This window comes from Lagopus leucura, unplaced genomic scaffold (assembly GCF_019238085.1).
Source record: "Lagopus leucura isolate 7727_CA_CO unplaced genomic scaffold, USGS_WTPT01 Super-Scaffold_100001, whole genome shotgun sequence".
In the NCBI taxonomy this organism is placed as follows: domain Eukaryota; kingdom Metazoa; phylum Chordata; class Aves; order Galliformes; family Phasianidae; genus Lagopus; species Lagopus leucura.
In genome coordinates, this window is record NW_024962262.1 from 61,087,218 (window position 1) to 61,114,592 (window position 27,375).

The following is a 27,375-nucleotide window of genomic DNA, read 5'->3' on the forward strand; positions in this document are numbered from 1 at the left end:
CCTCCACGTTTGCGGTTGTATGGAAGATTTTTTTTCTAGAAAAGCTTACCACCAGCAGTGTTCAGAGTCTGTTGACTCTGTACTGGGTATTAATTAATGAACCCACATTCTCACAGCTGCACTGAGGCCCTCTGTGATGTGACTGCACCAGTGGAAAACAATAGAGTTATATATTTCCAGTTGTCTCTCTGAGATGAATCAAGCAACAGTTTGTCCTGAAGTATGGCTGCTCATGGCTGCAGCATGGAAATTTTGGGATTTTTGTAGCCAGGAGTGTCATTTGTAAGGTTCAGAGATCTAAGGACAAGTGGTCAAGCTGTCTTCAGATGCAATGCACTGTTTTTTTCTCAAGCACAGTGTATGTACTTACAGCCCAGTCAGCCAGTTCTGGTTGCAAGAACTGTGTAGTTAAGAAAACAATTCAAGTCTCCATGATGAAACACCTGAAATGAAATGAAATGAAATGAAATACAGCATGTCCTTTGACCCCCATGCTACAAAGCCAGCATAGACCTCACACTACACTGTAACTTCACAGGCTCTGCTGTGTGCTGTTCTGCTGATGGCACTCAATCTGCATCTGCCTGAGTGGTTCTGTCTCCAAAAGTGAGGTATGACTGTTTGCTAAACATGCTTGATAGGCACCATCAAAGCTGTGATGTTCTGCCTGCGAGATGCCTCTGTCAATTTTAACTTATTCCTCTGAGGCAACCTTTGCCTCTGAGGGGCAAGCCCTGAATGTGTACCATGAGGACAGCGTGTGAGGAAATGCCCTCTGTGACCAACATCGGCAACAACAGAACGAGGAGCAATGGGCACAAAGTGCAACACAGAAAGTTCCCTACTAACACAAGGAAGAACTCCTCTGTCAGAGTGACAGAGCCATGGAACAGGCTGCCAAGAGAGGCGATGGAGCCTCCTGCTCTGGAGGTACTCAAGACCTATCTGGACACTTTCTTGTGTGACTTGCTGTAGGGAACCTGCTTTAGCAAGTGCTTGGGCTAGGTGATCTCCAGAGGTCTGTTCCAATCCCTATGGGTCTTATGTTTCCCATGTGTTTTGTTCTTTTTTTTTTTTAAACTTTAAATCTGAACTGATTTTTCCACCTTCATAAAAAGTACAGAAATTGTTTCAATACATTTAAAGAAGGACAAAATATTTTCCAGTGAGTCCGAACAAGTCTTTCTGCAAGCTTGGGCTGAACATGTACCAACTTCAGGCTCTTTTGTGGTTCCAGCAGCATTCAGTGACAGCCCACATAACTCCGGTTTCTATTGTTTTCAGTGAAACATAGGCAAAATGTGGTATTTTACATGTTTATTGAAGGTGTCTGATAATCAAGCCTCAAGAAATGGGAATTTAACCTTAAACATGGAAAGTAGTTCAATCTCAATCATTCAATGTCAGCTCTGATCGGCACCCTTCCTGACTAGCATGATCCATGGACGTGAGAATTGCATTTACTCATACAACAGTGAGGTGATGTGCAAATACTTGTGTTCGGGAGTGAGCAGCCATACGCATATGTGTGCACACGTTTATTATGCATGTAGACAAACTTCTGGGCATTGGAATGCTTCTGCTGTGGTTCAGCCTGGAGCATGTTCCGAATGGTCTGCCAGCTCTTTCATGTAAAGTTTTGAGTGGAAATGTTTGTACATTGTTCTAGCACTGTTCTAAGTGCCAAAGTGATCCCATTGTTTGAGTGGGATCTTGGTCAGAGGCAATTCTGAGTGAAAGAATAGTGATTCAGAGTGTGCCGTATTTAAATACTGGATATTTTCCTATGTCCATTCAATTTTTTATGAATGTTTATCAGAGTCTACGCACAGCCTCATTAAATACCTTATTGCACTATAATCACCAGGAGTCCTGTTAGCTGTTCTAGCAGCTTTAAGCATGGTGCATACTGGGTACCTGCCAAATTGCTTCTGTGCTTATGATGAGCAGGGCAACCAAATCCTGGCGCATATCAGGAAAGTGTCTCAAATGCAATGTTAAACTTCTGTTACTGATCAGCAGTATCAGAAGCTGATTCATATGTGCTCCACACACCTTTTTCAACTGCTGCCAGAAATGGATCTCTGCAGCTGTTCTATGCAGCTGTTTGTGCTTTATCTCTAATTTTGTAGTTCTTTACATGCTGGAGAAACCAAAATAAGATACTGACAGCATCCAGGCTCTTTTAACCAGAAGGAAGAACACTGACATGATGCCACATTGTAAATAAGCCCACAAACCCCAGCTTAGAGAAGTCATTTGGCTGCTGGCAGCTGATTTGTGACTCCTTGCCAGAAGGATCATGCACTGCCTGGGTCTGACTATCCCAGGGCATTCTGTAGTTGGAGCTGGATAGTTCTTGTCAGGATTACTCCATGCTCTCATTGCCTTCAACATTGCTTTGGCTAAGGCTCCTATTTGGAAAAGGAGACTGAATTGTCCAGCCTCTCCCCTTTATCTGCTTCCCAGTCTCCCAGGGAGAGCTGGAAAATAACTTGTTTCTGCTTTGCAACACTGAAAGCTATTCTTGATTTATGGTCTGGTGTTGTCCTAGGAAGAGATCTTACCTTGAAACAAAATGCTGTCAGTGGAACACTAATACAGCATGATACTCATTCAGCGCATGCTAGTCTGTAAGTATTTACTTCTCTAGAATACCAGATTTTAAGTCTTTAAGTAAGAGGGAATCTGAGTGAAAAGGATATGATAATTTAGTGTTGATCAGTTAGGATATAAAGATGTTGGAAGGTATTCTCTGTCTCATAACTGTTTAGTATTTTCAATATCAGTGGTTTAATTCTGACATTGAAGGAAACTCACAAGAACAAACGTAAATTCTTGCCAAGTGTATCCTATTGAAGTCTACTTGGTGTTTGGATAATGGGTGAAGTTGATCACATGGTGAGATCGCAACATGTCCATGCATTTTCTGTGTCATCACCATGACCTTTTAACAGTCCCTCTGAGACTTGTAGTGATTTGTACATGAAGTCTCAATAGCACCGATGTCACTTAAAATTATATTCTCAATTGTGCTGGTGACAGAGTAGTATCAGTGATTGTTTATAAACCAAAGATCTGCTCATGCATTTGGAGTCATTCACACATTAAACGGAAGACTTTACAGGTGGGAATATGATTTTCTTCGTTCCCTGACACCGTCATTTCCCTCTTCTTTCTCAGCTGTTGGATATCATGTGATAAATACTGGACAAGCAGGCAGGTGAAAAGAAACAAATGCATTCTTCCTTGTCTGGGCTGAGCACAGATAAGAATGGCCTTCTGCATCCTGTTGAATGGGAACAAGGGTCATCAATGAGTGTTTTCTCTGCATGACCCCAGGCAGGATGTAGAAGACTTGGAGAAATTTCCAAATCCAAATCTTCTTGTAGATGGAGTGAGTTTTCCATTTATGCCCATCTGGGATTCTGGTAAACCTGTGTGCAATCACTCACAATACTTAATCTCTTTTTTTGTTTGTTTATTTGTTTCCCAGGCTGGTAACTGCCATCACATATACCTTGCCTGTCTTCTCTCCTTATATCTTTTGTTTTTGTTTTGTTTTTAAATCAGAGTTATTTTTGGCTGAGATAAGAATTCAGTGTAGAAGTAACTCAGACACAAATTGTTGAGAGTGTGGATGTGTCACTGTCTCTCCCTGCATCTTTCTTTTACATGAGTGTCCAGCTCTGGAGAAATTGAGAGTTCATATTAGAGAATTCACTCCAAAATTTTGTTATGAATTGAATGGGGGAAACCTTGCCACCTGGAGAGAAGATTGTCAAGTTTAAGCCTGAAACTTGGAAATCCATACAAATAAGTCTTCTCCTCCCACTTCCTAAATTTAAGTGCCAAATAGATGCTTTCCACTAAGTTCACAGTGATACTTGACTTGGAGGTATAGGTTCCTCTCCTATGGTTCATTGCATATCAGCAAGGACTGAAATACCTTGCCTGGAAATAAAAAAAAAAAAAAAATCCAGCTCTTAAAGAAGCACTATTCTGTAGGTTGTGCTGATTACTGCTTTTGCTGCATGATTGTGATTTTTGGCACAGACTATCACATACCAAATTCCCAAAATAAAATGCTACACGATATTCTAAGAGCACTTAGGAAACTTTAAAAAGGGATTTGTCCGCTGGTTGAATTTCGCTTCTGGTGAAGCCACACAATGCAGCAAGAGTGGCTTAGGACAAAACAGCTTTAGTCAGCAAATTGCCTTTTAAATAAGCACAAAGGAAAATGAAAACCTTCAATCAGTCCTGTGTTTGTAGAAGTTGTCAGAAATCCTGCTTTGATTGTAAAGGCTCTACGGCTATATGTTAGAGTAGCTAAAACATCTGTTCGGCAACGTTGTGAAATCCTCGTGCTCTGAACTCTTGATAAAGGGGACTGCTGAGTGATTGGTTCGTAGAAACTTTACAGGCAGAGGAACTGTAAATAGAGTGGTCACTGCTTGCCTTCCCTAGTCCTGGTCAGAGGGAAGCACGGAAGGCAGCCACTATTTTACGAGTGCATGATTTTGCTTTGAGGGGGAGAGAGCAGGAAGTGCCTAGGAAATGGTTCACGACAGAAACCTGAAGTTGTAAATAGAAGAGAGAAGGAGGAGAGCTGAGGGATGCGGCTTGCGAGTAGTTGAGCTCCTGATACAACGGCAGCAGAGCAAAACCAGACTTCTTCAAGAACGAGCCCGTCCCAGCCCATTCCGATGGAAGGAGAGACAGTACCAGCGAGCAGGAGAGCAGCCAGCAAACCCACGCGGATCGCCCTCGGCGTGTTCGTGGCTGGCACCATTGCACTTGGCACCACACTTTTTTTGGGTAAGTGAGAAGGTCCAGGCTTGGTGTGAGGGTAACCCTCCCGAGCACAGCTGCTCCATGCGAGTGTTTGTGCCGTGCACTGTGTTACGGTGACAATCCTGGTCATTTCTTTTTCCCCATTTTATTTTTAAGTGTGTCAGCAAAGAGATTTTTTTTTTTTTTGTGGGAAATGTTAGAGCTAGAAGCTGCAACGTGAGCTCGTGTAACTATTGAAAGCTGAGTTTAAATTTGAATGCTGGGTTGAATGAGCTAGAATGAATACTGGCTAGAATGGGATTCTTTCACAGAACGGGAAGAAAGGGGTAAGATTATGAATATTGGTAATGCCGATTGCAAACTGGCAGTCTGTGACAAACGTGGACTAAAATTCTCTGTTTCCTGAAAATCAATCTGTAGTGCATACATTTTATGGAATCTGTTGGGTAATCCTTCATTTGGTTTTCATTATGGATTGGCTAAAATTCCTGTAGAAAACTTGGGTAATGCATATGTTTGCACATTTTTTAGATATTTCTGTTTTTCTACGACAAATCGCAAAGGCATCTTTGCAAAAATCACAAGGTACATCTGGGAAGAAACTAAAATGTTTTGATCAGATTTATTAGCTGTTACTTGGCAAAATAGAGAAGGCATTATTATTTTATCTCTGGGATTTGAAATCATTTGTAGGTTGGCTTTGTTGGAATATAGGATGTTGGAAGGGTATACCTATGTGTATAAATGCACCCAGAAACAACTAGACAGTGAATAGAAAGCAATACTCTGTAAAAGCTTGAAGAGACCGATCCTCTTTTAGAATAATTCTGACAAACTTCTCATTTCTTCAGAGTCCAATTTTCCTGGACTTGGGGAAACTTAATTTCTAAGAAAAGTTTTTTGCTTCCCTCCCATCTTTTATGATGTTATTTGAAAGATACACTTACAAGATAAGTTGTCACTTATAGTGACAACAGAGAAAATGGTGTTGGGTTTTCTAGCGAATACTGGTAGCAGCAGGCTCTCATTCAGATAGTATTCTGTTGTAGAATCAATTCCACAAATACTTGCACAAAAGTAACTATTATGTATGTGAAGAATCCCAACCCATTCCATGACATTCAATAAAAGGCTTTATAATGATAAGAATTGGATCTTCACCTTGGTAATGTAAAATATTGGCTTTACGTGAAAAATAACATTTTTTCCCTTAAATAATATGATATTAAACACCAGGAAGCAATGGTGAAACCTTGTTCTTTTTTTAGTACTAAGTTGCTTGATTACGTATTGTTCGTACAAAGCAACAGAAGTTTACTACAGTAGATTATCAGAGTTATGTCCTTTATCCACGGACCAGACGTGAACACTTAAGCAAATATAATAATTCTCATGGACTGTTTTGTAAGTGTGTTAAGACCTTTCTGTATCAAATTCAGTATAAAAATTTTCATTGACCTAATGGCTAAGAAATATAAATGCTGGCCTTGGGTCAACAAAAATGTTTTCAGAATTTGTTTGGAAATTTTCAGAAGATTTCAATCAAAAGGGCAATGGAAAATGATTAAACTATTCTAACATTTTGTCAATGAAATGCTCTAGTGTTTCATTTTTTTTTTTTTTGTAAGTTTGTGTTTAACTCCTTCTTAGCTTTGTCAAACAGAAAGGAAACCACTGTTTCTCATCATCTGAAACATTTCAGGCATCAGATGATGACTTTTTTTCTTCAGTTTTCATTTAATTCATGTAACTAGTTGTTTCTGATGAACCTGAAACAATTCCCCATCACTATTTTTTTTTTTCCAGTCTGAGAAGCAGAACATTGCCTTCTCCTACTTCTTTTGCTTGCTCTCCTTATAAATCCTACAACCCCCAGAAGGATCTGGGAGAACCGTAGAGTTTTGTTTGGCATTATTTGCTTGTACCATTGACACTAAAGGACATGCCAAATCCCCTGACAACCCCTTCCTCTTTTCTGTACTATCAGAACCATGAGGGCTGCTTTGAATTATCTTTGCTGACACATTTTCATTCTCCTTTATTTCACACCAAGCGCAAAGAGTATCTGGGAATTTCTCTCTTTTTTCTACTTTGTTAAGAAAAAAATCTAGCAAACCTTCAAGACCTGGATGAGTTCTAAAAGATTAGCTTTCAAGAGGGAAAAAGCAAATCCCCATGAATTGGGTGGAGTGTGATGCCTTTGGAGAACTATTCAGTAATAGACACATTATCCGTTATTCGTAGTTTACATAGCTCAAAATTGCCTTCTGGAAACCTACTCTTCTCTGTTTTCTCCTGTTCCTCAGTATTGTGATTCTGATTACAATCTTTCTTTGTTTCAAAACCTAGTGTTTTTCTTGGCTAATTGCTGGATTACCTAGAAGTAGTTTCTGAGATGTTGTTTTTCACTAGTCTATTGCAATCTTCAGTAGTCACTAAGAAATGAATAAGGTATGAAGTTCTAGCCTTCAGGGTTTTTTTTAACATTAAAATTTTCATGTGCTGGACTACCATCTCACATCTTCCTATTCTTTTTGAACTACAAGAGAACTTTATAACCATCATCATAACACCCTGAAGTAGTTGCATACCGTTTTGCTTCTGTTTCTGTTTTTGTTTGCTACGGATTGAGTTATTAAAAAAAAAAAAAAAAAAGGAGATAGTGAGATATTTCTTTATTTCTTCTGAGCACATCTACTGAATCTTATTTCATCTGCCCCTGGGGACTCTTCATCCCAAGAATGAATTATCTGCAAATTTGCTGCCTGACAGGAGTGTCTCAAATAAGCAATCATATTTAAATTTCAATGTCTGTGAAAATGCACATTTTTGCAAGGGGACCAAAATTAACTGAGTATTCCATAGCTCTTGTCAGTGAAGCTTTTGGATGTGAATAAACGTCCAGTGCCTTCAGAGGCCAGTTCGTGCAGACACTGCACTCCGGCTTATAAACCAGGGTTTTTTCTGCAGTCATTGCCAATTTAGCTTATTCCAAACAATAGTGAAAGGACACCAAAGATGCCAGTGGAGCCAGGCAGTGCAGTGCTGCTGCAGAGAGCTGCAGCAGGGAAAGTCCTGCAGAAGATGGCTAGGTAGCTCCATGTTCAGAGACCATCAATGAGGATGGATTGCTTCTACTGTGGTGGTGCTCACTGCCCAGGCACTGGGCAAATGCACTATGTGCCGTGGAGTATTCTTATTCCATGTTGCCTGAGAGCAAAGATAGATGAAGTTGAGGAATCAGAGGGCAGCTCCAAAATTAATGTCTCTCATTTTATTATTTTGGCCTACATGTCAGAGGCAGATGTTGGTGGTATGGCAGTAGAGATTGAACCTTCCCACCAATATTCCATCAAATTTTGTTGCTGTGTGATAGATGACAGCAGAGGGGCTGTCTGATACAATGTCATCTGACGTGGACGTGTGGATGAAGCAGAAGTGTGTCACTGAATTCCTTAATGCGGAAAAACTGGCACACATTGACATTCATCAACACTTGCTGAGTATTTCTGGAGACCAAACAGTGGATATGGGCACAGTAAGGGGTGGGTTGTTTATTTCAGCAGTGGTGGCAGCAATGTGAAAGACAAACCACAATCTGGAGGGCCATGCGGACTCTTATGAGCATGTCATGAAGGCTCTTTTTCATCACTAGCAAAAAGTGCATATCTAATGGTGGTAACTGTGATGAAAAATAGTGTTTGGTATCTGATGATTTGCTTTATCAAATAGTGCTATTGTGCTCTTTGTATCTGTTGTCATTTGCGTGGAGACAAATAAGAGGAATTACTTTGGGAGCACCCTATATAATTTTTAGGAGATGCAGTAGTTACCTAATGTACGTTATAAGTGTTGTAAATCACTGTGGCTAGAGATGCATTTGGCCAGTGCTTGCACTGACATTTGAACAATCAAGCATACAGTATTTGTCTCAAATGGTCAAAATCAATGGCAAACGATCTCATTATGGTTTTCTATTTTGCAGTTAGCCAAGGTCTTATAAAATTTCATCCAAAGCAACAGTACTGTTTGACTGCAGAATGCATTGAAGCTGGTAAGCAAAAACTGTCTCCTATCCATTACATCATGATCACAGTAGGTTAATGGGATATTTATATTGTTTTTCCATATTTCTTTTTCACTTACGATGTTTAATTAATAATTAGGGTAAAAAATAAGTACATTTTAAAAAAAGATATTTGTCTAAATCACTGCTGATCTGAGTATATTTTCTGCAAGTCAACTCCTGGTTTTTAATTGCTTTAGTTCTATTCTATCCAGGTTAACCAAAGTTTCCTGTTGGGTTTGTTTCAATTTTTTATCAGAGGAACCAAACATTGATTGTCTCAAACCTTTTTTTTGTTCCATCTCAGTAATCAGAAAATATTCAAATGAATTCTGCACAGAAATGTTTTAGGGTCAGATCTTACATACATGTGAATGACTGCAATATGAACTATGGCTCAAAATCTGAAACTACTTCTATATCAGTAGGCTCTTCCTCACTCAGGTACACATGTTGTAAACCTCATGGAACTGGGACATCTGGTAGTATGAAATGTGAGCTAAAGAGATCAGGTTTGGTAGGACCTAAGTCTCATTTTGTTCTCATCATTTTGACAGCTTTACTCCCTCTAAATCAGTGAGAGTCTTTCATTGAATGCAGTGAGAGCAAAGATCAAACAATTGTTACCACATCTGGAAACCTGGCCCTAGATTCATTTCATTTGAAACAAAGTGGATATTGTGTGAACTTCTAAGAATATTTATTTCCATTCTGAACCACATTAAAACAACACTTGCATTTGAAATCCTGACAAAATTCTGTGGGGCTACATACACAGACTCTATACATAGCAGACCAAAAATTATTCAGTGCAGTCAGCTTCAGAGTTTCTAGCATGAGAAGTGAAACTACAGTTGAGACATAGAAATATCATAGAAAGTATTCTACACAAAAATACTGAATGATAGAAACAGTACTATAAAGTCTGTAAAAGTATCAGATGTTCTGATAGGAAATACATTTTTCTATTTAACTATTGCTATAAGCCTCAAAACACATGGTTATTTAGGAAGAAAACGTCAAGTATCTTCATATTCTCTCTTACTTTACTCACATAGATTTATGCCATAATCTCTATAATGTGTGATCATTTGTTTACACACAGAGAAGTTATTTTTATCAAGCATGTTAGACTCATCTCTTTCTAATGAGTCTCACCTGCAGTAGCAACTGTTGGGGAGGTAGTCACAGAAACGAGCAGAAAATACTACACTTATATCTCGCAGTGAACAGCAAATCATAACTAGATGTGTTTTGCAACTACTGAGCTAAACAGTGCCTAATTTTTTGTAAGCTAATTTGTTTGATGCATATCATTACTATTCCTCAGGTATGTAATTCCATCACAGCAACAGCGAAGAGTCTGTATTCAGGTGTCTGGCCCCAGCAGGTCACTTTCCTGTAGGTTTGGTGGTCATTGCTCTTAAATCAGTTGAGCAAGCATTGAATAGATATTTTGTCTTTTCCCACTTGTTATGTAAGCATTGTTAGATGCTAGAGAAGCTGGGTGTTATTCTTGCTGCTGTTTTAGAAAGAGCAGAGATCAGGACATTCATCAGTCCTAGAATAGCCACAGTTAGCTGCAAGTAAGCAGCATCACATCACAGAAACTGATTAATCATCATTTCTCGATTTTGGTCTCACAGAATTATCAGTTTAGGTAAAAAAAGTACCATAATATTTATGCGGTATCCTTTTTTACAGCCGCTGCCATCTTAAGCAAGATAAATCAATCTGTAGATCCTTGTGACAACTTTTATCGATTTGCATGTGATGGCTGGATACATAACAACCCTATTCCCGAAGACATGTCAAACTATGGTGTATATCCTTGGCTGCGGCACAACGTGGACCTCAAACTGAAGGGTAAGTATGTCATTTCTGAAAGTGTTTAGCTGACTTTTCAGTGTTGTTTGTTAAGTGGATAGTGTTGAAATGAATGAAGATTCCACACTCCCTTCAGCTTATTGCACAATATCATGTTCTCTTTTGAGTATATTATTATTTTCTTTATTGAAAATAACACTGGCAGAAAATTTATTATAACAGAGGCAGAAGTGGGGAAGGAAGAAAAAACCTGGGGTATTGAACTCAGGGGTGTTGGTCGATGTTCAGCTGAACATGAGCCAGCAGTGAGCCTAGGTCCAGAAGGAGCAGGGAGGTGATCATCTCCCTGTACTCAGTTCTGGTGAGGTCTAGTGCTGTATTTGGTTTTGGGCCCCTTACTACGAGGAGGACATTGAGGCCCATGAGCATGTTCAGAGAATGGCAACAAAGGTGTGAGGGGTCATGAGGACAAGTCTTATGGGGAGCAGCTGAGGCAACTGGGATTGTTGTCTGGAGAAGGCTCAGGGGAGACCTTATTGCTTTCTACAACTGCCTGAAAGGTGGTTGTGGTAAGGTGGGGGTCAGCCTCTTTTCTCACGTGACTAGTTATAGGACAAGGGAGAACGTTCTCAAGTTGCACCAGGGGAGTTTCAGGTTGGATATTAGGAAAAATTCTCCAAAAGAGTGGTTAGGCTCTGGAACAGACTGCCCAGGGAGGTGGTGGAAGCTCTGTCCCTGCAAGTGTTCAAGAAACATTTAGATGTTGTGCTAAGGGACATGGTTTAGTGGGGAAATACTGGTGGTAGGTAGAATTTTGGACTAGATGGTCTTGGAGGTCTTTTCCAACCTTAGTGATTCTATGATTCCAATTGCTGGCAACTCTACAGTTTAACAATGATGATATAAAAGGATATTTCTTATACCATGGGAAAAGCAGCAGGAATTGAACTCCTTCCTCCTTGCAGTAGACTAGGTAGACTAGGAGTCTACTGGTGTACAAGTACAGAATGCATACTGAAGATCCAGAAACAAGCTTTGGTCTGTGGCAGCACTCTTTATGACAGTGGATAATTGCAGGAAAAGAATATAAGAAGTCAAAAATAGTAACATTTTGCAGTACAGTTAGCTAGATTTCAGCAGGAAGCAATTTGAAACCTTTCAGATGTAGAGATTGTTTATTTCAAGTTGCAGTTCAGCTTGTTGTTGAAGTACCTGGACTATCATCAGTGAAAGAGAAGGCTTTTTAAGGATATGTCTGGATAAAAAAATAGCATCAATTGGAAGAGTGTAGGAAGAGAAGTATTTTAATCTGTGTATGACTTGGCTTTGTGCTATACTCTGCAGCGTTTCTCATCAGGAAGTTCTGCAAACTGGAAAGAAAGATGATGATTACTGTTAGTAGGATAAAACTGACAAAATTTCATAATCTCCACTAAAACCATATCACATAAGAGAAGGGAGACGTGCAAGATTCATTGTCATTGTCGTGTACCTGAGCATCACATACCTTGAGCATATTATTGATCTATTAGTTGAGCTACTGGTCTGTTTTTTGTTCACCACAGAACAGACCTCACTTTTAGAATGTTGTGTTTGAATATAGCATTTATTTTTCTGTTAGTTTTTTGTACATGTATTTGTATAGGATCAAAGTCCTTTTCTACTTGTTCTCTTCAGTCACACAATATTCAATTCTCACATCATTAAGCATTTTAAAAGCTGCATTGAGTTTCAGAATATGAATTTGGAATTTCAACGTGGGATACAATCTGATGAGTGCTGTTTTAAATCTGCTGAAGATGTCACAACCAAAAGACAAAATATTGCCAGAGGCTGTTTTAAGTTATGTTTTGCATTCTAATTCTTCTGCTGCCAGGATAAGGCTGTATTAGATAACTGCACATCCTGCATGAACCTTAGCCACATATGAGACAGATCTAATTGAATATAGAGTAGCAAGCTGTGACTCTCATCCTTAATTTCCTCTTTTTACTGTGCCTAATCAAGGACATCATGCTATACCACATTTTATATGGTTTTCTTATTGCAGTCCCTTTAGAAGTTGCTAATCCCTAGCTATGACAGTACAAGACAAAGAAAGAAACATCTAAGAGAGAAGTATTTACTTAGTGGAAGTGCCTTATCAAAAAAGGGGTGTAATGAAATGCCTGATAATTACATTAACAGATGGCCTGAACTGCTTCTTAGCATAGTACAGGGGAAGAAAAGTGAAGTGTTTGGTGGAGTAGAGTTGATTTAATATAACATTTTTATCTTCTCATTAACTTTTTATTGAATAAAATCTCCAAAATGTACTCTTGGTAATTAAAAATGAAGTGTGCTGGATATCATATTGTTAGCCAAAGTAACAAGGCGTAACTTCAGCCTCTATATATCTTTGCACTTTAGCTTGAGTTAATTCACTAAATTAGCTTGACACTTATAGTTATTAATTTGTGGATGACCACATCATTGCTTTCAAAATTTTGTCAAGACTATGTTTGCACTGGATAACATATATGGCTAACCAGATCTTGGAAGCCAATGTAATCTCTCTTTCCTAAAGACATCTCACACTATTGGAAATGGCCTTGTTTGACTTAGTGGATTAAAAAAGCCCCACTCTTTAAGAAGACGATTATTAAGCTAGTTCCACGTTCTGAAATATTTATTATATTAAAGAAATCTGTTAATCTCGGAGCGTTAACATGACTTGGCCAGAGATCTACATTTTTCATATTTGATACTCTTTGATGGTGTGATATAGATTGAAGTATTTATTCAGACAATATATTAAAAATGACACTGTTTAAAATAAATTATTTAAACATCTAATCTGTTTCCTGGTTCCTGAATGTTCCCAAGCTTTCAACAGAAAGGGAGTTTGAGTATTTGTGCAATTGTGTGCAAGGTCTTGATTACCCAGGTGTATCTTCAATCTGCTGGAAGTTTCATTTTTCGTTCAGGGCCAATAGACGTAGAAGATCTTGCAGCCAATAATAGGCCACAAGAGTAAGAATTAATTTTGCCTTACCAGAAAGTGGTAGGTGTAGCTGTACAGTGTACGGAAGCTGTCGTTAAACATTGCCAGTTTTGAGAGTAAAGCTGTTTTGCTGTTATTGTTGCTCCTTATTATTATTAGTAGTAGTAGTGGTAGTATTAGTATTGAGATTGCAGACACACAGGAGCATAGGACTTTGCAGAACTCAATTTCAAGAAAAGGGAGAACATTTTATGTATAGGTGAAGGTTTTTGATGCTTTAATGATGAGCAGCAAAGAGCAACGGCAGAGCGTTTCAGTGGAAAATAGCTGAGCACTTCTGGGTGATAGTCTTTTTGCACTCATGTTTGGTTAATTGAAGGAACAGGGCAAGCAATGTGCATTTCAGGGTTCTTCTACATTCATAAATTTTAATGTGACAGTTAATATTCTAATTTTTGTAAGATTTGGATTTATAATGGATAGGAATACAGTAGCGGGTACTTTTTGTTGTTGGTGGTGTTTTTTTGTTGTTTTTTTTGTTTGTTTTTGTTTTTTTAATGATTCTATGGCTTTCTTTAGCTGTCTTTGGATGGATTCCAAATAAATAATTTCACCTTTGGTTTCTTTCCCATCCTTTGCTTGAGGGTTGCTTGGTTTTCTTTGTCTGCTCTCAGCGGACTCCCCAAAACACATATGTAACCTTTTACATAGTGGGTAAAATCCTAGCACACTGAAAACACTAGCATCCTTTCCCTTGGATATCAGAAACATCAGGGTTTCAAGCATCGTAGGGGAAAACACAGGAGAGAATTGTAAGTGGCCAAAGATGTGTTTAAAGCGCAGTTGTGTGGTTTAGGTTAAAATTTCTTGATACAGAACAGTTCTCAGAGAGGATGCTGCCACTCTTGCTCTACTCCACATTGGTGCAGCCTCACCTCAAGTATTGCATGCAGTTTTGGGCATCACAAGACAAGGACATAAAACTATTAGAGTGTACAAAGGTGGTCTACAAAGATGGTGAAAGGTCCAGAAGGCAAGACACATGAGTTCCTGAGGCCCCTGGGTTTCATGAGCCCAGAGCAGAGGAGCTGAGGGGAGGACTGATGGCAGAGTGACTCTCATGGGTCACAATATCTCATGAATATTCTATGGTTCTGTGATTAGGGGCTTGGAACTTGATGATCCTTGATGTCCCTTTGAACCCAAGATATTCTATGATCCTATGTTAGCATCAGTTAGCCAGTCCTTTCTGCACTACACTATCCCTGACTTGAATGAAACCTTTCATTTTTAACTGCAGGCACATTAAAAAAGTTAGATAGAACCATTTTGAGTACTGATTGTTTCTTGGAGTCTTCCAGAATGGAGAAAATGGTTTGACTGTGGCCAGTTTTATATGAAGTTATTTCAAGCTGTAACTGCTTCAGCTTTCCCTTAGGTCAAGCTTGAATGTCTCTGAATTACTAAATGTGTTTCACTTACCATAAGATTTTCTGCACAGCTACTTGAGATCCTGCAGAATTTTTCCCTCTTTATTGGTGACCTTAATTAAGAGTTTGGAAGCTCAACTCTCTTACCACTGCAACGTAGTGAATAATTCAAAACTGGAAGTCTGTGGCAAGTAAATCAGTACCCGTTACCCATGGTGAATGTTGATTGTGAACCACATAGTTTCTTTCACTTTCTCTGAAGTCTGCAGAGTGATGATATACAGCTGGATTTTTTTTTTTTAAAGTGACCATGCAGGAAGCAATAAATTAAAAACCAAAAAACTCTGCAAATGTTCCTAAATCTCAGCACTGCAAGGGAGGTGAGTTAAATTACATAAATTATTTGTGAACGTGGCTTTTAGGCCTTTTCAGTTTAATTTCAGTGTGTGGAAACTAGTTGCAGATTAAGTCTCTGTGCTGAATCTGGCCCAGTGAGACACCTACTTGAGACTAATTTACAGCGCTAAGGTTTTCCAGCACAGCTATTTTCTGAATGGCTGCCAGTTTAAACATAGCAGGGAAATCCTAATGTGGCAAACAAGGAATTGAGGATATGGGGTGTGTGTGTGTGTGTTTAAAGTATATGAGGCAGCAAGCAAAATATCTGGTAGCATAGGAAACTTCTCCTAATGTGATCTGCAATTATTTTCTTTAGAAAATAACTACTCAAGTAAATACAGAAAGGCAAAAATGTTGAATGGAAATTTATATTATCTGACCACAGGTGTGTCCTTTTAGACAATTCCAGAAGCTGGTGTTGAGTTGCTGCTGCCCTGTGCCATAGGGCTCTCGCAGGGCTGGCCTCTCTTATTCTCCTCACAGACAGACACTTGGTTGGGAGCACTAGGGTGGCACTGATGTGGTCCATGAGATCCATAATGTTGTCACTGATACTCCTCATGTCCTGTCTCAGTGTATGTGTCTTTTGTGATTTCTTTTTTACGAGATAGCTTGTTGAGCCCTGTTGAGGAAGAACAGCAGTAATTTAAAATAAAAAGAGAAAGAGAGAGAGAGAAGGTATTTATGTTATCCTCTCGAAAAGCCTCTTGTTGGATAGCTGCTGTTAAACAACATGATAGCAGCAAACAGCAATAGTGCTCGTTCTTTTTCTATTGGTGAATTCATCTGCAGATGGATCTCTTTTCAGTGGTCCAGAACTTTTTTTCAGTGGTTCAGATCTTTCCTATAAGGGCTTTTTTCTTCTAAGTGTAAGAAAAAAACCACAAGTGTCCTAAGTCAGATAAATCTTTCTGGGCAATGAGTTAACAGATGTTGGTAAAACGAACTACCTGAATCAGAGATGGAGTAGCCAAGAATTTTATAGGCTTTGTGGCTGCTCAAAATGAAAGCTGTATCTGCAGTGAGTGATTTTGGGAAACCATGAGCAGAGAAAGGAGATCATTTTGGTTCCTAAGTGAGGTTTTAAGGCAGCACGGCAGCAGAGCCACAGAATTCCCACAGCATCTCCATGGTAAAGAGACAGAACAGAATCTCCCTATGAGCCCTGCGCTGGAGCAGGAGCAGGATTTACACCTTGCTGCTACTCCTTTTGGTGGTATAATATTCCCCCATTCTTGGAGAGGGAACCTCTCTTTTCACTGTTGTCTACAGAGGGATGATATGTTCCTATCTGCAGACACTGAATTCCAAAGTTACTGTAGGACTCTGTTTGGGTCTGGTAATCTTGCAGAAAGAGGCACTTGTACCTTAGAAAACATGGAAATCTGTGGCATCATATGATTTTCATAGAATTCTTAGAGTTGGAAGGGACATTTAAGGCCATCTAGTCCAACTTCTCTGCAATAAACAGGGACAACCACAGATAGATCAGGGTGCCTAGAACCTGATCCAGCCTTGCCTTGAAAGTCTCCAGGAACGGGGCATCCACCAGATCTCTGGGCAACCTTTTCCAGTGCATCACCACCCTCAGTGTAAAAGCTTTTTCAGTCTTATTATTTAAAAAAAAATTGCTTAATATATGTTGAAAGTATTAATACAGTTACATAAAGCTTAATGCTAGTGTCTGCTACTCCCTCTGTATTGTAACAACTCGAGCTCCTACAATCTTCCAGCTTAAAGGTAGTTTAAAGGTAATTGTGGAATTGCTGTCCTCTACGCTATAATCCTGGTGTGTAGGCGTGTGTGTTTGGAGCGGGTAGCTGCAGGAAGTACTGCTCAAAAGATTGTTTGAGATTTGCTATTGAAATTAGGCTTATGAGCGGAGGCTCCCACATCAGCATAAGATGACTTTTGTTTTTGTTAGAGTTTGTGTACATTTAGATTAGTTGACTTCTGGAAGAGTTCCGTGATGTACTTACTTTTTTAGTATACAAACACGAAGTATTTGAGCAAGGTGTGGGGGGGGAGGGAGACACCGTTTTATCAAAACAAGGCAGGCTTGATTAAGTTGTCAGCTCCAGAGAGTTCTGAGGAATGGGCTCCTGGAGCTGCAAAAAGAACCAGAAGGTTTTATTAAAAATTAATAACTTAGAGGCTTAAGAACATAACAAGTATTGTGTGTAAGGTTTATCTGAGACTGTGTGAGCCAGCACAAGTTCTTCCAAAGGCAATCAATAGCTCATTGGTGTGCTGGATGCTTCTGCCTTCCAAAAACGTAGTGGTATACAATATAACAGGTGGTTGGACAACGTGGTTCTGTCTGCATTATTTTTGAGCCTTATATGAACAAGGAGTTTGTCTCGATGAAATATGTTTGGAGTGATAACTGGGAGTCCTTACCGTGAGACGATTCTGCTGACCTGATTATTTACAATGGGGAGAGTGACAGAAAGAAGGTAAGAAGGTAATGGAAGGCTGATTGAGGAGAGAACATTGGCAAAAATATGTGCTTTTGTGAAATGTAAAAGGTTTATTATAGACATCAGAATGGAAAAAAAAGTATTGATTCGCTATTTAATTTGTGTCAGTACAGAGAGTATTTTTCTTGGTTGGGGAAACAGGGTGAAAGAAAGGTTGATTGCTCTTCTCTCAAAAATGATACAAGCAAGTTCAAAAGAATTCACAGATTTGAGATTTATCTGAGAAATAACTTCACTGTGTTTCCCTATCATCCCCATGTGGAATAAGAAACTGAGGGGATTATCTTAGCAGTGGGTCTGGAGAAATATGGATCCAGATCTTTCAACTTTCAGGATAACATCTTAATTGGGAAACTGTAGACTGTACGGTGGCTCTTTTTTCATCTCTCTTGTTGAAACTGCTTTATTGGACATAAAATATTTTAACTTCAAAGGCATGGAGTGTTTTTTCTAAATGATTTTAATAGCCAGATAGTTAGAGGATTAAATTCCTAAATGACACGTAAGACTCCGATTCCTGCCTAATAAGTAAGCAATGTCATAAAAAGAAAAACAATTCTCCAGTAAAGTCACCCCAGAAATCTTTACACCCCACTATTTAGGAAATCTCAAGATATGGAAACAGTAACTAAATGCATTTCAATTTCTGTCTCCAGTTGATGTTGATGGAGACATTCCAGTTCTGTCTCCAGGTTGAACAATGGATTTTAATTACTTCATGATTAAATATATTTTTGCATCTGTTTTGACAATAATCTCCAGATTACATTGAGTGTATATGTAGAAAAGTATTTCCAAGAAAAGTGAATTATTTTCACGTATCTGGATGGTAACATTAATGCATGGTCCTTGATCATTCACAGATGAAAATGCGGACTTTCTCGTAGGGCCACGTCGATTCGTTGACAAGAAAAAGTAAATATCAGACTTTTTGTGGAGGAAAGTGTTTGGTGCCTGCTGCTGTTATTTGTGTTCATTTTTTCCCACTTAGCTAAGCGTCTCTCCTTACTTTTGTTTGGACTCAGAGAAAAAACTTTATTAATACAAGCACAGATTTAAGCATTTTAAGATTTTGGAAAGCCTTTTGTGCTCGTTTGTTGTTTTTTGTATTTTTTTCCTCATGTATATTTAACAAGCAGTAGAGGAATCCAAACCATAATGCAGTAGCAATTGAAAATAGATGTTTATAAAATGTATTAAAGTAATCTTTTGTACAGCACTGGGCTCTGATAGTTTCCTTTCCAGCCCTCTGAAAGCCACCAACAAGAAAAGGAAGAGGAACCTTAGTGTCAATAGGGTGCTGGTATATATATTTTCAAGCATTTAACTAGAGTGGTGAGAAATATTTTTGTAAGTTTTTTTTAGTCGTGATGGAGTGAAAATTACATATTTCAGTCTATTTTCTTATTTTAGAATCCTGAGAGCAAACTTTTATATAAAAACCAGTCATTGACGTAGCAGTTTTAAAAGGAGTGTCTTGGGGATGGGGACTCCAAACTGCATATCAGACTGTCCACTAGACACCTGAAATAGCAAGAAGCACCACAGAACAACTAGGAGAACTAGTAGTTAAAAAAAACCCATAGTTTAGGGAGCTCCAAAAAAAACAAAAATTGTTGTCGATCAGTTGTTAAAAGAGGAAATGTGCAGGGATGTATATTAAAGTTGTATGCTAGAAGAAATTCTCAGAACTCGTATTTTAAAGGAATAAGGAAACTCAACCAGGCCCTTGAAATTATGTATTCAAAGCTGAGTTATGGTCGTCGAAATGGGGCCACAAATGGGCTTCCATGCCCTTCCATGAGGTGTGCATCTGTAATGTTTTATGGGTGGACTAGAAGAGGCTCAGCTCTTTTCGCAAGGCTTCAGATGCGAAGCAGCTCTGAAATGGCAGCTAGGCAGTGTGACCTGTGCTAGTAAACCAGCTGAGAGGATCAAGGGTACTTTATCAAGGATGAAGTTTCAGTGAAACATTAAACACTGCTTTCTGAAGCAAGGAGATATCTATCTCTTTGCAGGAGAATTGTCTGAAAGAACAGATTTACCTCTAAGAATAATATAATCTTGGTTTGACTGTACTTGTTCCTAACAAGTATATACAGCTTTGAAATATGTCATCCAATACTGTTGTTTGTACAACCTCTATGTTAAGTCTGGATGAGCTGACACAAAGGCACCTCTGCAGGAGTCAGGCTTCCACACTGAAGAGAATAACAGATATATATATCAGATTTTCCCTTTTGAAGAGCTCATAACCTGGGTTGTTTGTGTTGCAGTCTATTGATCTCACATTTTCATGCAGGAAGCCAGGGAAGTTACCATTGAACAAAGGATCACAACAGTGTTGTCCATAATTTTAGATGCTGTGACCACTGCTTGTATTTTGAAGGCTCGTTGTAGGCCTCATCCGTTACACTTGACCTCCTTCACTAACCCTGGGCTCTGAAAAAAAAAGAAATTGCAAACTAGATATTCTGAATGAACGTCAGCTGACCCCAAACCATTCTGAGATAATCCCTCTTGGAACACACAAGCTCACATTACTGTAATTAGGACTGTACAGTGTTCTAGCTATGATTTCCGTAACAGCAGCATGGCTTTTTGTTACTTCCTCTCACATGGTGAGTGAATTATTTCTGTGCAAGATTGCTCTGTGAACTGCAATAAACCTGATTTCTTAAATCCAGTGCACTGGGAGTTTGAAGAAAGGGCAGTGCCTTGATGACACAGGTGGAATCCTCAGTAAATGCCGGTGATGGTGCTGGTACAGGTGACTGCTTGGGCTCTAGGGGTTATGGCTGCTTTTCAGGGACTTCTTTGACATAATTCTTTAGTGTGAAGTAAGTGTGCATTCAGAGCTAGATGATCTTAATGAGGGCTAGATGAACCGCAATTATGTCATGGCTTAGGGAACAACATTTTGCATGCAAGTGCTGTGTAATTTCTTGGATTGCCCAGTGTTTGACTTACCAAACATTTCCTTGCATGTATCTTTATTTTTAGTGTACTTTTTCATTTCAAATGAAATGATCGCTATCCTACCTCACTGGAGAAGATTCTGGGGACAAGTTTTGCTATCAAAATGTAACTTTTTTTCCCCCTATTTTTAAGCTGAAATTCCTCAGTGATATAATTAAAACATCCTGCTGCTGGCAAAACGTCAGAGGTTATCTTCCCCATTTCTAAAAGATAACATGAATTTTGCTTCTTCAGAGAAGTAGAACAAAGACTGAGAAAGGAGATGTAAGTTAGATGTTAGAAGGAAATCCTTTACTCAGAGGTGGTGAGGTGCTGGCACAGCTGCCCAGAGAAGCTGTGGTGCCCCATCTGTGGAGGTGCTCAAGGCCAGGTTGGATGGGGTCCTGAGTAGCCTGAGCTGGTGGGGGGCAGCCCTGCCCACGGCAGCAGGTTGGAACTGGATGATCATTGAAGTCCCTTCCAACCCAAACCATTCTATGATTCTATGAAACAAAACTTATGATTGATAGCTGGAGAGAGTGAACAGCCCCTTTAATTATTCAACAATTTAAAAACCTGAACATTTTGGCTGTGGAGGGTTATTAAGGAGAACAACAGAGACTTCATTGTTCAAGAATCAAATGAGAAGTCCACCCTCTTTGGGATGTGGTATTTGCAAGGAAACTCCTTTTCCACAAGCAGAGTTCCTTCATTTTGGCCTAAGAAACTGAAGATCATTGGGAATAGTAAACATTCAAGATGCAGAAAATATATTTTCCAGCTGCTGCTACTGAAACCAAAGGAAGAGAATGTTGTTGCATGAGATTTTGACAGCCTTTGCTGAAGGATGAGCCTCTTCTGCCTTTGGTTGAGTGAATGGGTGGGTTGTACTCTTGGACTGCTTTCTGGAACTGTGCTGAGAACAATGCTTCATAAATTGTTTTCAGCTGCAGTACTGAGCATCATCTGGACAATGCTGAGTAACTCTGTGACTGACATTAAAGGCACGGCTGGGCTTTCAGTATCTCCAGAGCATTACGTTCTTTGAATCTTTGAATCAAATACAGCATGATTTATGCTCTTAAAGCAACAGAGTTTAATTCAGCAAATCTCTGACTTGAGTTAGATATGGAGGAATTAATCCTCTGTGGCTCACTTTCTTCATCTGCAACAGTGGATGATGGCTGCATCTTCTTGTTGTCATGTGTCTAAGAGTGCTTGGAGATCCTTATCCTTAGTAAAAAGTATAGGGTGCAGTGCCAGGAGCAACCATTAGATTATCTCCTGTGACCTTGTATCACAGGCAATTGCATTACCCACGTATGCAGCTCACTAACGTGCTAGAATAAAACAGAATTCACACTGGGCTAAACCTTATCTTCGAAAAAAAAAATAAATCAAGTCTTGAAGATGCTAAGGGGTTGAGAAGCCACTATCTCCTCTGGCTGCTTGACCAGTGGTTAATCACTGCCACCGCTGAATTCATCTTCATAATCTGGTGACTGGCTTTCCTTGCACCTCTTTTTAGTAGACTGAAGATCTCTTTGGCACCAAGCATTTTCTTGTGGCAAGATATTTTTTATTCTAATCTCACTACCCTTCCACCATCTTTTGTGAAACAAAACAAATCAGTAAATCAAGTTCTTAAAGTCTCTTACTGCATGGCTTTTTTTTCCCCAGTTCTCAAGGCACTCCACTCAAAGAAAAACTCATTGTTTTTAAAACATGGGCAACAGAGCGCATGCAGCATTCCAGTCTCTCTTCAACCTGTGTACAACAATAAATCACCTCCCCAGTTTTGTACTTCTCTGCTTTTGCAGTCCAAGACCTTGCTTTCTCCAACATTACCCTGGGATTTTATGCTGAGTTACTTGCCTCCTTCTAGCTTTTCACTCTCCCAGGGTTAAAACTTTCCAGGAAATGGGCTGTCCCACTGGGGCTTTTGTATAGAATTTTTTAATTAAGAAAAGCCTGAATGTATCCCACTAGAATATTCTTTTTCTTCAAGGTAAAAAGCATGAGAATGTACTTCAAATCATTATTAGGTATCACTGTACAAACATTTCAGTTTGCATTTTCCATGTACAGCAGATGTTTGTAGGATAAAGACAAAAGTGAATGGGAAAATAGTGCTACTGTTTTCACTAGCAGCATGTAGTCTCCATACCTATGGTCGGAAAGTGCAGCAAAACCTAATGTTACCTCTTTAGATCAAGAAATAAGCTTAGCTAATAACACAGTCTAATTGCATTTCTGTGAGAGACTGTGTATGCAGAGAACAGTCTAATAAAACACAGAATATATATGCAGTCTGCAGATCAGGATCCTTATGACCAAATCTCTGTTTCTAATCTGAATATGTGATACACATGCTTCTTTTCCCCACAAATCTGTGCAACTCCTGTTTCTTGTACTCCAAGTCAGAAGGTAAAAAATGGTACAGGATTTCTCAATGCTGTAAATAAAGTACGGTGGTTGAAAACTAAAGCTGCACAGGACAGTAGGCTGGAAAATCAACAACAGCTAGAAATGGAAAGTAAGATTAAAGGTAACATTTAGCCACAATGTTATTCTTAGCCACTTTAGAATAGTATGTATTTAAATACACACATGCACACACACGAAATAGCAAAGCTTACTTTGTAAAGTTCTTTGCTCTCACTTTCAGAAGCAGATGATTGCTATTTACTGTAGGGTTGTGAACCACAGGAAGCTGGCTTTTTTTAGCTCTCTTGTCCTGGAAAAGCACCGTCTGAATGACACTCAATAAAGACCTTCCTTCCTTCCTTCCCTTCCAAACCCAACACCCCATCCCCAGCTGTGGCTATTTTCCTTGACTGCCTGTCTGAGCATTCATAGCTCAGACCACTGAGGATTGTTCCAATCATGGGATGATTTCTGTTGGTGATGCTGAGTCTCTGTGTTTTGTAAAAGGGCTGTGGAGTGTGATGATGTAAGCCTGTCTGACCCAGACTGTCACAAGTAAAAGAACTTTGGTTTGCAGTGCAAACATCCCTGCACTCAGAACCTTGGTAGGAAAAAAAAAAAAAAAAAAAAAAAGAATGATGAAGCAATATGTGACCTTAGGAACCTTGGGATAGCAGGAACAGTTTTAACCAGTTTTTGACTGTGCATGAGATAGTTTTTTAATGAGATGAGTTACGTTGGCTTAGCAGTGTGAAGCAGAATTACCAGTAAGTTTTGACATTTGCCATAACTAAGTTTTATGTGAAGGCAGATATAAATCTTGCCTCTGAGCATCCTGTGCATACAGAAACATAGACAATGAGGTGCTTAGATCAATAGCACAGTTCAGGATTCTTTTTATTCCTAAGAGAATAACTCTGGAATTAATTTGGAAGGAAGCAAAACAACATGGCTGAAGAACAAGAGCTGCTTTGCTCTTTGCCCAGCATACCATTTGCTTTCCAAGCTGCAAGAGCACACTGCTGGCTCATGTTAAGCTTTTCATCCATCAGGACCCCCAGGTCATTTTCTGCAGGGCTGCTCTCAAGACTGCTCTTTCCAGTCTGTATAGATGCATGGGATTCCTTTGGCCCAAGTGCAAAACCTTGCACTTTGCTGTGTTGAACTTCATTAGATTCACCCAGGCCCACCTTTCAAGGCTTCTGAGGTCCCTCTGAATGGCATCCCTTCCTTCCACTGTGTCAACTGCACCACTCAGCTTGGTGTCATCAGCAAATTTGCTGAGGATGCACTCAATTCCATCATTGATTCACCAATAAAGATGTTAAAGAGCGCTGGTCCCAAGACATCATCTATATGGTATATGTCATCTAAATGTCATCATCTACCTCACCTCATTCTTTACAAAAGTGAAGGAAGAGTTCCAGGCTTATTCTACCACATAACAAGGTGATTTGATGGGAAAACTCCAGGTCTCATTTTGACATGATTTTATGGAGATGTATTCCTAGAGTTGATTTTATTTTATTGGATCTCCTCCTCTGTATTGTTCCTGAGCTTTAGCTGGGACTTACTGAATTTTATTAGTTTCAAAATTTCATGTCTGTGCAGCTCACTGACAAGGAACTGAAGTTATTACAATAGTTTTAATAGCAGTGTGTTTTTTCATCTTTGGTTTTATATACGTTTCATTTATAGTTCCTCTTTAAATGTCATTCTTAAAACATGAACTGGTCTGATTGTTCTACTAAGCATTGTGGACACTGGAGATATGTGTCAATGCTTGGTATTATATTCTATTTAACAAGCTGAGAAATACTAAGAACTTAAAGATTTGAAACCAAAGCTATTAACAAACTTGCTGGACAGGATTCAGTATTGAAAATCTTACCCATAAATAAAAGTAAAATGATATCATTAGATTTCTCAAACAAGATCTTTTTTTTCTCCTCATGGAGAGAAAAGTTTGGATGAAGAGAATAGTTGGCATTTGTTCATCACTGTAATAATCTTTGACAAATAAGTATTTCAATGTCAGCTTTATGGTCCCCTGAGTGTAGGTGCTCTGATGGGTATAGGTGAGAAGTATCTGAGAGATCAGTCATGGCAGGTTCTTGAATAGGCTCTATGAGGAAGAGGTTTGATTTTACCATAGCTGTTGTCTTTAAGTCTCAATGGTGTTCTGATGATTTTGGCAGACCACTGGAAGTCCACTGCACTTTGTTCTACCTTATATCTGTGGTATGTTTTTTAACTCCAGCACAGCATCACGTAGGACCAATGTGAACTATGTCTTTGCTCATAAACCCTATTGAAACCCAGAGGGATACCCACTGAGGAGTATAGTGTAGGAAAGGTAATCTTGAAGTTTTCAAGGCTTCTTAGCTCTGGCTGAGCACTCAACAGGAGGCAATTGAGAAGTTTCCAGCAAAGCCATTCTTTCTAGTGGTTCCAGTAAGAGTAAGGTAAAGTTGAGAGTGACCTGTTTGGGTTTCACAGAACCACATTAGGTCCAGCAGAGTTTGCTAACTCATTTTCCATCCCATGCTCAAGTGCTGCCTTGGTTCTCTTGTTAATGGAAGTGCTCTTGCTGTGCTGTACCTGATCTGACAGATGTTGCTGAAGATGTGTGTAGGCATAGATGTGTGTGCAACAACATGTTGGCTGATTTATAGCTTGGATAAATGGCTTGAAGCAGCTGACAACAGACTACTGAGATTCAGATGCACTTTGCATGATATTTCACTTCCATGCATAATGAGGACAGCAAGAGAGATGACAGCTTTGAAAAACTACTTTGGCCTTCCAGCACAAAAGGACTTGACATTTAAGTTCTTTACTACGAGAGTGGTGAGGTGCCGAAACAGGCTACTCAGAGGTTGTGGATGCCCCATCCCTGGAGGTGTTCAAGGCCAGACTGGGGGCCTGGGCAGCCTGGTCTAGTATTAAATGTGGAGGTTGGCGGCCCTGCCTGTGGCAGGGGGGCTGGAGATTCATGATTCTTGAGGTCCCTTTCAACCATGGCCATTCTGTGATTCTGTGACATCTATGGTAAGGGAGCCATATAATGCAGCTTCTCATGTAACAGTTTCAAACTTGGCCTTCTTTATCATTCACAAAGCTGAAGCTGGGGGTGTCTAATGGACAAAAGGGCATTTTTGGTGAAAATAAAGCCAGCAGTCTGGCTTCTGGAATCCTTTCATCTTCTCCTATGACACAGAATGTCAGCACCAGGGGCTGAGCCACCTGAAAAATTTCTGGGCTTCTGCCCTTTGTGCTAGCTCCCAGTCCCTCCTCTGATCAGAGGTGGCTCTTTCTGAGAGAAAGTAGTGAACAGTGCTGGCTGTCTTTATAATAATCTTTTTAAAAGTATGTATATCCTTGTCACAGATGGAGGCTGAAGCACTGCATACTTCACTTGTAAGAAGAAGGCAGAAAGACATTTACTGATATAAAATAGATGTAAGATGGCAATTTGAACAATGGTGACAGTGACACAACAAGATTTGAAATGGCTAAGTATCCTTGACTATTTGCTATGCAGAGGCTAGGGAGTGCGTAATGAATCTAAGCTCAAATCTTAGAGAAGCTACCATAGTTTAAAAAACAATATCTCACTTGCTGAGGATCTGTTGTCAAGGTGTCATCACATCCCAGATGAATATTGGTTCAGGCGTTAAGTAACCTCAAGAAGTGTTTATTCTCAAGGGGAGATTCTGGTGTGCAGCCAGCTGCTTTGCTGGAGCTCTTAGGCCGCTTCCTATTTAGGGGGTAGTATGATTGACTCACAGTCAAGCAGCTTAGAATTGGATCTATTGAATAAGGTGTCTGTGATCTGTTCTCTGAGCATTCAGTTTGAGACAATGTGGTGGTCGTTGACTGTCTTTGGTGAAACCTTGGTAGTTAACAGTCTCAAGAACAAGGTCTTTTGCACCTCACTGCATTCACTAAGCCTTGGGAATAATGACCAGTCTGGGTAAGGGGGCAAGGAGTGCACTGTCATAGTAA

The 27,375-nt window shown here is 39.5% G+C and overlaps 1 protein-coding gene across 1 annotated transcript in view; it reads left to right on the forward strand.

Moving 5' to 3' along the window:
* Positions 1-4,439: 4,439 nt before the first annotated feature.
* Positions 4,440-27,375, forward strand: part of PHEX (phosphate regulating endopeptidase homolog X-linked) — a 94,252-nt gene continuing 71,316 nt past the window's right edge. Inside the window, exons 1-3 of the mRNA XM_042867468.1 lie at positions 4,440-4,821; positions 8,783-8,851; positions 10,568-10,729. Of these exons, the coding sequence (XP_042723402.1) occupies positions 4,710-4,821; positions 8,783-8,851; positions 10,568-10,729 (343 nt within the window). The 5' untranslated portion in view covers positions 4,440-4,709. The remainder of the gene's footprint in view (positions 4,822-8,782; positions 8,852-10,567; positions 10,730-27,375) is intronic.